This window comes from Vigna radiata, chromosome 4 (assembly GCF_000741045.1).
Source record: "Vigna radiata var. radiata cultivar VC1973A chromosome 4, Vradiata_ver6, whole genome shotgun sequence".
NCBI lineage: Eukaryota > Viridiplantae > Streptophyta > Magnoliopsida > Fabales > Fabaceae > Vigna > Vigna radiata.
Window position 1 is genome coordinate 19,512,086 of NC_028354.1, and position 13,297 is coordinate 19,525,382.

The following is a 13,297-nucleotide window of genomic DNA, read 5'->3' on the forward strand; positions in this document are numbered from 1 at the left end:
AAATTGTAAAGAACAGGGAAAAAGGTTGTAACTTGCAATGTCCAAATAAATAGAAATTCCTCTTTCTCAATCACTCAGCTTCATTTCACCATGTTGGTATCTTCTTCTTCTCATCTTCTCATTCTTTTCCTCGTTTCCTTCGCTGTTTCAGTCAGCTCAGTTTCTGTGCGGCGAGGGACCCCACTTGACATTACTTTCGACCAATCCGATGAAACCCCCACTTACTTATGGCCACTTCCAGCAGAGTACACTTCCGGCAACGAGGCTCTTGATGTTGATCCTGCACTCAAGCTTACTGTCGCCGGAAATGGTGGCGGCTCAGCCGTTCTGAGAGCGGGGTTTGATCGGTACAGAGGGATCGTATTCAAGCACACTGGATTGGGATTGGGGTTTAGTTTTATGAGGAAGCTGAGGGAGCGGTTGGTGTCGTCTGTTTCGGCATACGATGTTGACACATTGAACATCACTGTCCATTCGGACAACGAGGAGGTTGGTGCCGTGGTTTGGAATTTTTTGATTTGGATAACTTCAGTTCATACAGTGAGGGTTGGTGATGGCTTGGTTAACTTCAACTGGGTGATGACTATTCTGTTCTGTTTTTCTCTCTGCAGCTTCAATTTGGAGTGGATGAAAGCTATACCCTGCTGGTTCCCAAAGCCAAGGACTCTTCCCGAGTTACAATTGAGGTTAGCTCCATTGTTGGATTTGGATATTCGATTCTAATTTGTTTTATTTTTTGGAATTTGGAATTGGAGTTGCTTGTTTGTTACAATACAACTTCTTGGTTCTTTGTTCATCCAGTCAATGTAATGCTTAGTTTATAGTTTAAGTACCTTTGGAAAATTCTGTCTGAAAAAAGTTGGATGACTCTGAAGTATGTTTCGTTTATATTCTCAGTGCGAAAAGTTGAATTGAAGTTGGTTTTCAGCTTTAGTTTTTCTCTTTCCATCTTTTTTTTTTCTTTTTGAGGGACCTTCCTACTTTCCCGTACTGGAAACAATTTAAGCAAGCTCTTTTGTTTCTTTCTATGATTACAGTATGACACATTTCTCGTGTACTGCCCAAACTCATCAAAGCTTTTTGTTTTGTAAAAGAAAAGAAAAACATATTCATTTAAAAGTAAAAAAAAATAAAATAAAATAAAGATTGAGACAGAGTTGTGGTTGGATTATTGCTTCTGGACTCAAAAAAATAAAGCAAATTATTCCATGTGTTCGTTAATCACCCTATTGTGTGATTTTGTCATTGCAGGCAAATACCGTTTATGGTGCATTGCGGGGATTAGAGGCATGTAAAGAGTTTGCTTGTGAATGAGCTCAAACTGTTTTTATTCTTCCATTTTCTTTTTACTTTATTTGGCGGCTTGAAGTGGAGTAGTGGTGGTGGGAAGAGATGGTAAGGAGGTGAAGGTTGATGAATAGAGACCAGTCCTTGTTTAGCACTTATTGGCTTGCTTTGACATCTGGTTACTGAAGTCTGAAGTTGTAGATACCAGATATACCTGTTGTGACATACTCTTTTTAAGATGATTTCTAACATTTATTTCCATTTCCATATTTAAATATGTTTTTCTCCATAAGGTTGGCAAATCTGTAATCTGCCGTGTCCTTGTATATGGGATAAGATTTAATCAATTTTCTAGAATGTATTTTTTGTGTGTATACCTTTATATTGTTGATCTTGATATTGTGGAAACATAAACCCCTCTAACCTGTATATACATTGGCATGGATGTAGTAAATTTCTCAAAGTCTCAGTTTATCTATTTTTTAACTGTGCAAAATGAAAACTGAACTATTGTTGGCTTTGCATGGTGCACCAGACATTCAGCCAGTTGTGTTCTTTCGATTATACAACTAAAAAAGTAAAAATATACAAGGCACCTTGGTCCATCCAAGATAAACCTAGATTTGCATATCGTGGGCTTTTGTTGGGTGAGACTCAAGTTTTCCAATAGAAAATTTTTATTTTGCTGGCAGTTTTATACTATGACCAGCGGACAGTGATACATGTTTTTTTGCAGATACATCAAGGCACTATTTACCAATTACTGTAATTAAGCAGATTATTGAATCTATGTCCTATGCTAAACTTGTAAGATTTATGTTATATGCTTTTTCAATTTTCTTCCTTGCTGTTTTTCTTTTCATGTAATGCTGAATATATAAATTTATGCTGCTTAGAATGTTCTACATTGGCACATCATAGATGAGGAGTCATTTCCGCTTGAGGTACCTACATATCCAGACTTGTGGAAAGGTTCGTATACTCAGTGGGAACGTTACACAGTTGAAGATGCATATGAAATTGTCAAGTAAGACTTTATGCAAATTAATTGTTGTTTTTATAATCTTCCTGTTTTAGTAGCAATTTTCCCGGGGAATGAAAAATTACCAAACAATAAGCACGTTGAAGTAAATTATCTGTCTAACCTTTGATAGAATCATCTTTTCCTCAAACTGTCCAGTTTTAAGTAATTTTGTTAATACAATCTTTCAATTTTAAGCACGTCACTTTTACAGGACAAGCAATTTTGAACTGGAAATAGTTGATTGTAGAATTTAATTTTTAAATGAGCAGAGGGGACAAGAATGGCTATCATGGGAGTGGGGAAATATGTGACTAAAATCCCAAAATAATATTATAATGGCCTTGTCAATAGATATGTGTAATGCCTTTTCCTTTCGTTGAATTGTTAGCTTCTGGTTACCATCTGAGTTTGGTTTCTTAATTTAACATTGATAAATGTCGTGTTTTCTTTTCTTTTACATGGTATGTTGATATAAAGCTTCGCCAAAATGAGAGGTGAGGTATCTTCAAATTCCTCTTCCAAAGTTCCGGCTACATAACATATTTATGTTGATTTTTATGGTTTTCTTTTCCTTTTCGCTTTTTCATCTTCTTAGTTTCATGCAAAATACAAGCATAAAAATAAAAAAAAAAAAGTGAATCTGCATGCTTTTATTGAGTATTTGTATGATTGATTGCAGGTATAAATGTGATGGCGGAAGTGGATGTCCCTGGTCATGCAGAATCATGGTAAAAAAACATGCCTTACTCGTTTTTCTTTGTTAAGTATGGCCTGATCGTATTATAATAATTTGCTTTGTTACTTTCGCACGTGGAGACCAAAGGAGTTTATTTTACTTCTCAAAATTTGTCACTTGTATCTCTTTTAAGAAAGAGTTGGGCACAAAAGTTTATTTTAGCTTGCAACCAGTAATTTCATTGGGTCGAGTGCTTCCATTGATGTAAGAACTGGTTCCTCCAATGACTGATACATGCTAGGATTGAAACTGGCTATTTTTTTTTTGTTTATTTTAGCAAGCCATTGCTATTTTTTTTTTTCTATTTCATATTTGCTTCATCTGGTTATTAGCTGGATTCTTATTCATTTTTTTTTGTGAAGTTGAAATTTAATCAATTAGTTGTATGACTTCAATTGTTACTCCAGCAATTTAATATTTCTATTTTTTGCTGGCAAGTAGCATGCATAACAAAAAGTTTTGAAGTTCTTTTTATTTTATATAGGGGTGCAGGATATCCTGATCTTTGGCCATCACCTAGCTGTAGGGAGCCACTTGATGTTTCAAAGAACTTTACTTTTGATGTCATTTCTGGTATTCTGACAGGTTAAGCTCCTATGAAACCTTAAGCTCCATACTTGTTCAGTTCTTGGGATTTGTTTATTAAATATTATCTGATTTGTAATATTTTCTGGATAAAATGTTAGACATCTATATTTAATAAAATACTAAGATTATTATTATTTTTTTTTTACTTTTTAGGTGCATAGATATTTTGACTTTGAAGTAAATAAATAAGAAAAGTAGTTATTATTTTATTTTATTGATATCACACCTACAGGTTTTCACAAAATTCAACTCTTATTACTTTGTTGTGTATCCTTTACTAGTAAAAAGAAAATCAGTCCAAAGCTTTTGTTTTTAACCATGTTTAATGGCGTTATATGATGGATATAGCCTACTCCACCTAGAGGGATAAGACTTAGCTATTATTGCTGTTTTTGTTGTATTTACTCTGATGCTGCTAGGTACCGGTGAATCAGAAGAGTTGCGTAGGTCTTCACCGGAGTGTCATACTATCATAGCTATAATTAAGATTTTTTCCTTGCAGATTCTCTTAAAATTACAAGTTTATTTTTCTTTTTCCTATTTGTCTGTTTTTTTTATTTTTTATTTTTATGTAGCACCCTCTTTAATTTCAAAAGTTTAATCTAGTCTTGTGGAAGTGGGAAACAATATATGTGCCTGTCTCTTTATGTTTTCTTCATTATTCTTTTATTGTTTGTTTGAGCATTATTAAAACATGTATCCATCCACTCATGCGTTTTTATTCTTTTTTCTTCTGCCATTTAATCTTATCCTTGATTCATCTTGCTATATTATGCGGATTGTTAAAACCATCTCTTCCGAACATCTTCCCATATCTCCCCACTCATACCTTGTACTCTGAAATGTGTTTAGTACTTTAGTTCATCTTCTGTCTATTTTACCAACTGTGTCTAGTGTTTCTGTATTGTGCTCCTATCTCACAAGTTTCTACATAAAAATAACAATCTTTTTCTCTTTATAAATTTTGCAGATATTAGAACGATTTTCCCATTTGAGCTATTTCACTTGGGTGGTGACGAAGTTAATACTGGTCAGTCTAAGTGGTTTCTTTATTGCAACTTGTCAAATAATCAATTGAACTAAAAGCTAAATGCTTATAAACGAAGGAAATGGTTTTTTATCATTAGTACAACTTCAAGTTAATTTCTGAAGTGATAAATGCTAATAATGGTGATAGAACTGGTATACAAAAAGAACACTTTTATTACAATTGAACTCTAATCTCTTACCAATGCTACAGGGATTTAGAAACCAGAACAAAAATTGTTATACAACAGACACCAATGAGGTGTTTGAGAGACCTCACTCTCCTTAGCCCTTCCTAACTCTCAAGGAAAAATGGACCAGGCCCCTTCCTAACTCCTAAACAGACTTTATATAATGTCTGTTATAGTTATAAAATTATAACTGTATTAACTGTCTAGTTTCTTCCTTCTCCTATATACAGTACCAAACCAATCAAATGGTTAAATGATGCTGTTGGATACACTTACCACCAACTTTCCTCCTTGTTTGAAATCTACATTTTAAGGGGTCCTGCACTTCTATCTTCAATAATAATTTAAAAAAAAAAACTGATATTATAGATTGGTGCTTCTTTGCAAACTTGTGATTGTTATGATTTGATCTGTGCTAAAGTTTCCCTATGGATAAAGTAATCTAAGTTTAGATATTATGAGGGTTACAAAACCTGAAACATCTCTTGGAATTAATAGTGTTTTCTTTTGGTCTTAGAAAGCCATGAAAGAGAAGTTTCCTCAGAATTGTTTTGATGCACTTATTTCTTCCAATATTTACAAACCTTGAGGGGGGTTGGGATTCATATTGCAAGAGGGCCTCTAGCAGTACATAATTTCTATTAGTTTATTTATCATCCAAGTTTGAGAAGGCCCCATGCTCCTTAATATGGTATTTTTGTCTATTCAGAAGTGGTTGTTCGGAAGTGGTCATGAGCTCGGTTTTGTAACATTTATTTATACCATAAAAGTATAACAAAAAGTAGAATTTAAATTATTGTTGAAATGTTGAAAAATATTTGTATCAACAGTGCTAATTGATGAAAAATTATGTTTTATTTGACAGATTGCTGGCGTAGTACCCCTCATATAAAAGAATGGTATCAGCATTAACTTGTTAAACTCGTCTATTTACATTTCTTGATGACATTTTGTTTAGCCATTTATGTACAATTTTTCAACTCAACTAAAAACTTCATATATATAAAGGATTTGGCAAAGGCTGTGACTTGCAAGAATTATTTCATTCATAATCTTGTATTTTTTTTACCAAGCAAAGCTTGTAACGGACTGCAATCTCAATGTCGACTGAATTACTGTTATAGTTGTTAATCTTGGCCCGATTTCTGTCGCCATATAATGACTTCATTTGTCATTTTTTGCAATCAACTGAAATTTTTGGATTATTTGCTATGAAGATGTCATGAACCTATAATCCCAATTCCCAAAAGTTTGATTTTTAGTTGGAGATACATGAATGATTTTACATTATATCTTCAACACATCCCTCTGGGGTTGGAGAATGTACAAATGCGTAAGCCCATTTGCCTTGTGTTGAAATTCAACTTTTTATTACAAGGATCAAGAATGGAGCCAGCGACAAAAGACCTCTAGAACTATTAGTCTCAGAGTCTGTTACATGTCATGAGCCAACATTTGACTAGGGAACAGTTTAGTATTACTTTTTTAACCAGATCATTCATAAGAAATCTGTTCCTTTTTCCCGTCTTCTCACACCATTTTTGGTACTGAGCATTGTGATGGTTGTCAATTGCCTGTAAAGTTAACCATTTTGTCAATTGTCAATGTAAAGGCACTTCTTTTAGATGTTACATTTATATTCTGTATTTTCATCATTTACTGTGACTGCAGGCTTCAGAATCACAACATGACCGCTAGAGATGCCTATCAATATTTTGTACTGAAGGCTCAAGAGATTGCCGTTTCAAAAAATTGGAGTCCAGTGAATTGGTATGATCGATATATTTATATGTCTGTATGGTATTATTATAACTCAAAAAGCTGATTTGTACCCTTAATTTGTCCTTAGCAGCTATTTCACCCTAGTATCACCTTTCTATCCTAATCCTTTCTTTCTGTTGAAATCATCAATATTTCAAAATTCAAAAGCCGACACTAGTTTGCATATGCATGGAACAGTATAGGTTAGCTAATCACTACGCAATTGTTCTGTCTATTAAATGTTCTCAAAATATGGATACATTTTTTTGTGCAATTACAGGGAGGAAACCTTCAATACGTTTCCATCAAAGCTCCATCCAAAAACCATTGTGCACAACTGGTGAGTTTCCATCTGTGTAAGCAGCTTTACTGTAGGACGAACGTCCAATGTCCCAGTTTCAGAATAAATTATTTCAAGTGATTCTGTAGGTTGGGCCCTGGTGTTTGTCCAAAGGTTGTTGCAAAAGGTTTCAGGTGCATTTACAGTAACCAGGGTGTCTGGTATCTTGACCATCTGGATGTACCTTGGGATGAGGTCTATACTGCTGAGCCACTAGAGGGAATACAAAAAGCTTCTGAACAAGAGCTTGTAATTGGAGGAGAAGTTTGCATGTGGGCTGAGACAGTTGATACATCCGATGTTCAGCAAACAATATGGCCTCGAGCTGCTGCAGCTGCAGGTTGGAAAATCTTGCTGATGTTAATAAGTTGTTCAACATTCTTGCAGTGTACTTATAGTATTATTACTAACTCTTTCATATGTCTTCCAACCTAGTAGTGATTCTAAGGAAAATATATCAGGCAATGAGCATCCTACTGTCATTTCCTGATATAATAACTGATTTTGTTGCAGTAGTAGAAATTTCAGTGTCCCTCTTCTATAAAATGAAAATTAGGCCCCTCTTCTGTGTGTGTGTGTGTAAAGGTAACATACTCAAGCCATATGAAGTGCATTTTATATCTTTGATTATTCATCCGATTTTCTATAGAGGTGCCTCTTCCTGTATCAAGTTTCCTTTGATTGGCAAATGCTGGCTGCTGAACTTGATTATGCAAAACTAATTACTCCTTATTTACCACAGAACGCTTATGGAGTCAGAGAGATTCTTCCTCAAAAAATGTTACCGTAACTGCATTGCCTCGGTTGCAAAACTTCAGATGTCTGTTGAATAAACGAGGGGTTCCAGCTGCTCCTGTGAAGAATTTTTATGCTAGAAGGGCACCTGTAGGTCCAGGGTCATGTTATGAGCAATAATCCATATAATGATCCTTCTGTCATGTGTAAGCTGGTTCTTGATGCCAGAACTCTAATCTTCCGCCAACCCATATTGCAATGTAATTTACTGTTGAATTAAATAAATCATGTCCAGTTTACATTTTTTTTAATTTGTTTATTCTGAAAGCAAATTATATACACTTGTTCTGAATGCTTGAGTTTGCTCAGTACCAAAAGCTTTTCAAAGATTTCAGCAACATCTAAACTTGGATTATAGAATCTTTAGTTTTAGCAGATGAAACTTGTTCGGTACCAAAAGCTCTTCAAAGATCTTAGCAACATCTAAACTTGGATTAGAATCTGAAATTTCAGCAGATGAAGCTTGTTCAGTACCAAAAGCTCTTCAAAGATTTATCAAAACAAAAACTTGGATTAGAATCTTTAATTTTAGCACATGAAGCTAGATTTTATATGGTATAGTAAGTTGGCAAAGTGGCTTGTCACTGACTATGCAAACTGCTTGTATATACATGTGTGTCTCTGAGTGTGTGTATATATATATATATATATATATATATATATATATATATATATATATATATATATATATATATATATATATAATTAGTTTATTGAGTTTTATAATAATTACCATCAAAATCATACCAGCAATCACTTCTAATTTATTAACTGATTAAAAATGTTTGCACTAAGTAACTGACTAGTCAAACTTTGAATAAGTAACCAAACATTGATAATAAATAGAACTATGTAACAGATTATTCAAACTTTGAATAAGTAACAAATTTGGTCAGATGTGAACTCATTAACTATAATTATTGTATACAGACCATCAACATTGTTACAGCCAAGTAGTATGCTTAATTTGCAGTAAATGCAAATTTAATGTTTCTTATGGAAAAGACAAAATCAGATTTTTTTTTCCGCAGCAAAAAATGCTAAACCTATAGTTATGTCCATTAAGATCCTTATCCTGAATAATTTGGTTCCTTAAATGTAATTTTGAAAAGATAATAATATTTAGACAATATTTTTTTTTGACAATATTTAAACATCATGTGTCATTGTATGATTTGATGTATATTGTCAAGTAAAAAATACACAAAAAGCAACCGTTTAAGAATAACTATGCTTGATGAATATATTTATAACATTGTTTAATTATGACTTATATTTAAATGACTTAAAATTATATTTTATCTTTAATATTATGTATAAATGTCTATCTTATGTTGCTTTTTGATATTTTTAATGTTATGTTTGAAAGATTAAATAATAAATAATAAATTTGTTTTACTTATTAATATCTTAATTAAGAACATAATGATAATGGTATATAAATTATATATATATATATATAATATTTTATTTTAGGTGTGAACAAGTAATAATCAATTTTTCTTTGTTATTCTATGAAATTTTATACGTATTCATCGGAGATGAAAATTACACTTACTATCTCTATAAGTAAAAAAGATGGATATGAACTTTTTCTAAATCATGGAAAATGAATACTATATTCAAAACTTTCTGGTAAACTTTTTGGTACAAAAAATTACAAATTTATAGTTTTAGTAATTAGTTAGGTTTTAGTAGGAATAAATGCTAATCTTCAATTACACATAAAATCGGTCCACTTTCATTATGCAACTTTCTTATTATTTGCCATTTATTTTCTGCCATAAAAACGTTTCCATGATTTCTCTCTTTAGTAACAATAACTATTTTAGGATCTCCAAATCATGGAAACAAGTAATATCTTTTATTAGAGAAATTATTGTTCTTACTTAGGTAATTTAACTTTTATTTATTTAAAATTATAATATATTTACTTATATATTTTATAATAAATATAATTTGCTTATATTTCTTGAAATATAATTTTTATCATGTAGTTTTTATTTTTTGTTTTTATTTTATTTAATAATTTATAATGTGATGATAAATTACTGATGAATTTTTGTATATCAGCATATTAAATATATTAAAACTTAAAATAATACGAGCTTATTAAGAAACCAATAAAAACACAAAATCTAAGGTTGGATACAGGAATTTATCTTCATCTCAACTCTATCCAGATTTGATTGAACAAATTATTTAAACCAAATTCGAAAAATATGAAAAATAAACCTTGTTAACTTGATATTAAAATTGTATCGTATGACCTGAACATGCATAATATTCCATCCATACAGAAATAGCCGGACAGCAATAACGGATAAGAAGCGACTGTGAATGTGGCAGAACCAATAAACAAGGTTGAACGATCAAGACCAGAGATGGTCGGTCACAGTCGATAAATAGGCTTTTCTTCAATGATTAATGTAGATGGTAATTAGAGATATTAGGTTAAGATTGGACTTAGATTAAGGTTTCACTCAAACTTATGTCGAAAACTATAAATATAAGTCAAAGATAAGAGATAGGTAATCATATTTACTATGCATTTAATACCATTATTCTGAAATTCTGTACAGACAGTTTATTATCTTAAATATTGGAGAACCTTTGACAGAACCAAGGAAAATAGTTATCGGACAGCACTTGAGGAGAAATTATGTACATGTTTGAAGTGACTTGATCCCACACCCCAAAACAAAGATAATATTTCAATTTCAATGTAATGTATTGTTAAATCATTAAATAAAAAGGTTTAAAAACATAGTAAGAAAATGGTGAGAAATCTAAGTATGAGAACTCTTCCTAGTATACCTAAGATGATAAAAACATAGTGAAAAAGTGGTTCCTGGTTTCGTGATGCATGATTCTCTTACCGTAGAAATTTTGAAGACAAAAGGTTCTTATTGATGGAAGTTGCAGCATATTAATTAAGCAGCATCGAGCACACGTGAACGAAGGAGGAGATGCAGTAAATCGTAGTAGATCAACATTAAAGGAGTGTTTCACCAAATTGCCGGGCTTTGAAGGCAATGTGTGCTGCAGAATAACTGCACTTCTGACTCCAACACAAACCACGTGTTCAGATTTATAACCTTCTTTTGCATTTTCACAAACAAGTTGTGATCATAAAATCTCCACGTAAACCTTTAACTTTTCTACCACTCTAGCTGCCTCCTTCTCCCATAAATTTCATCTTATAACTCAATTTTACTTGTATAAATTGTTAGAGGTGGAACTCAAACCTACAAAGCCAGCTTGTAAGGTGAGGTCTGCACCCCATTTATATATTATAAATTGGCCAACCATAGCTCTGATACCATGTTAGAAGTGAACTTAAGCCTAATTCAACCCCACAAAACCGGCTTGTAAGATGAGGTTTGCACCCACTTATATACACTTAAATGGCCTCATCTCTAGTCGATGTGAGACTTCCAACATAAATTAATTTGTTAGTTATATTGAAATTCAATTCTCTTATAAAATTAGACAATAATATATAGTTTTGATTTTACTTTTATGAAATAAAACATCAAAATTCATAAATTTTTTATCAATATTAGATTTATTAAAGGAGAAAGTTCACTAAAAAAACACAAACATTACAAATTCAATTACATAAAATATTGATATTATTCATAACTTAAAGAAAATGGATTAATAAGTTTTCATCTTTATACAATATTTCACTCTCTCATTTTTATTTAATATAAAACTTAGAGTAGTATTTAAATTTTCAACCATCAAAATCTAACTTTCTGAAATATATAATAATATTAATAATTAGATTAAAAAAATTTATGTCTAGGTTTAGGTTTTATATATACATTAAACTGTTCACATGCAAGATGATAATTTAGGTGTTTAAGAGTGATAAAATCATAATTATTAATCAAAATAAATGGTGAGTGAGCATTAATGTTTTGATAGGTTGACCATAGACAAATCCTGACATACTGTAATTAAGCATAAAGAGTGGTACAACATAAGAACATAAGTTTGTTACCTATTTGTGATAATATTTATATCTTGTAGTTTATTTACTTAAATAGCTAACATCCTTATATATGTTGGAGGTTTTGAAAAATAAGATGGCTATTGAAGTCATTTTCAAACATTTATTGGAGGTTGGTGTCCCTTTTAGGGTTCATTGTCTTGTCAACAATGCTATGTAATGACAAAAATGGCAATCAATTCTTCGTAAGATGTTCCAAATCTTAGAAAATCAGACATCACTTTAACAATAACTTTAGTTAAAGGAATTAATTAATTAATTGGTGATGTCATCCAGTTATCCTATGATCAATAGTAAATAATCATCATAGTCTAATTATAATTAAAGAATAATGATATTTTAATAATAATTTTTTTATAATATTTTAATATTATTTATATGTCATTTATAATCGGTATATATCAGTGTTTATGATTATTATTATTGATTGTAAAGTAGTTTCAGATCAATCACAGAACGATATATATAGATAATATTAAAATACTGTCAAAATATCATTATTCATAATTATCTTTCAACAAAATTAAGAAAAAAACATATGATTATTATTTATTGGTGCATTCTTTATTATAGTTTTGGCATTGTGTTCATTTATGATTCTCAAAATTTGTTAAGTGGGATGCAGGATTTTCTATAAACAACTTAACGAATCTAATTACACTATAATTAGGTTAGATTAAATTGGGTTGTCAAATTAAATAATTAAAAAATTTATTATCACCTCGTTACTTTTAATAAAATAGAAAAACTTAATTATCAATTATATTTATTAATGTTTAAATAGGATATTTACAATACTTAAAACAAAATAAATAATAATTCTTAAAATATATTAAGATATCAAAACAATAATTGTAAATCTATTTTACAACTCATTGAAAATAAAATCCTAACAAAATATAAGTAAGGAATGAAATGTGTACTTTAATATAATGCGTAATCGAAAATTAATTCATATACTCACATAATTAACTATAATATAGTTTATGTAACATTGTTCAAAAAAAACTTTTATTACATGTTTATTATTTAATTAAGGTTAGTTTGATTAGTCGAACTCGAATTTAATAATCTCGTTATCAAACTTAAATTTAATTAAGTACATTAAATAAAAACTAACATGATCCAATAACTAATCTAATTAATTAACAGAAACATAGTTAGGTTGGATTCACTACCTAACTATGACCAACTTATACCTTAATTATACCATACAAAAAAACATAAGTTAAAAGCTAGATCAATGTAGAATTTTGTTTCATAAACTCTTAATTTTTTTTTCGAATTCTATGATTAATATTAATTTAAATATATAATTTTAATTGTATTCAATAGTTTAATTTGAACACTATTCATTTGATGATTTAATTACATGTATGGGTTAAGCATGTCTCGTATGAAACTCAACTTAATTACACTAAACCCAAGATTAATTAAGATTATTACCTATAACTAGACTTGGACCACATACAAAACAGAAGTAAAAAAAAATGTCACGGTGGATAAAAAAATTGACCATAGAAAAGGACGT

The 13,297-nt window shown here is 30.8% G+C and overlaps 1 protein-coding gene across 2 annotated transcripts; it reads left to right on the top strand.

Annotated features, from left to right (window-relative positions):
* Positions 1–8,083, top strand: LOC106759380 (beta-hexosaminidase 1). Of its 2 annotated transcripts, XM_022780078.1 has the most exons (16): positions 1–489; positions 612–686; positions 1,252–1,287; positions 1,823–1,934; positions 2,024–2,094; positions 2,184–2,314; positions 2,789–2,805; positions 2,991–3,039; positions 3,532–3,632; positions 4,606–4,665; positions 5,718–5,751; positions 6,524–6,622; positions 6,894–6,953; positions 7,043–7,293; positions 7,467–7,538; positions 7,696–8,083. In XM_022780078.1, exons 1-16 carry the CDS (start codon positions 91–93, stop codon positions 7,866–7,868), a joined length of 1,740 nt encoding a protein of 579 aa, XP_022635799.1. In that variant the 5' UTR covers positions 1–90; the 3' UTR covers positions 7,869–8,083. The 2 variants fall into 2 exon arrangements, with proteins under 2 accessions (XP_022635799.1, XP_014498018.1); XM_014642532.2 differs by lacking the exon at positions 7,467–7,538 and having other exon boundaries at positions 6–489.
* The last annotated feature ends 5,214 nt before the right edge of the window (positions 8,084–13,297 follow it).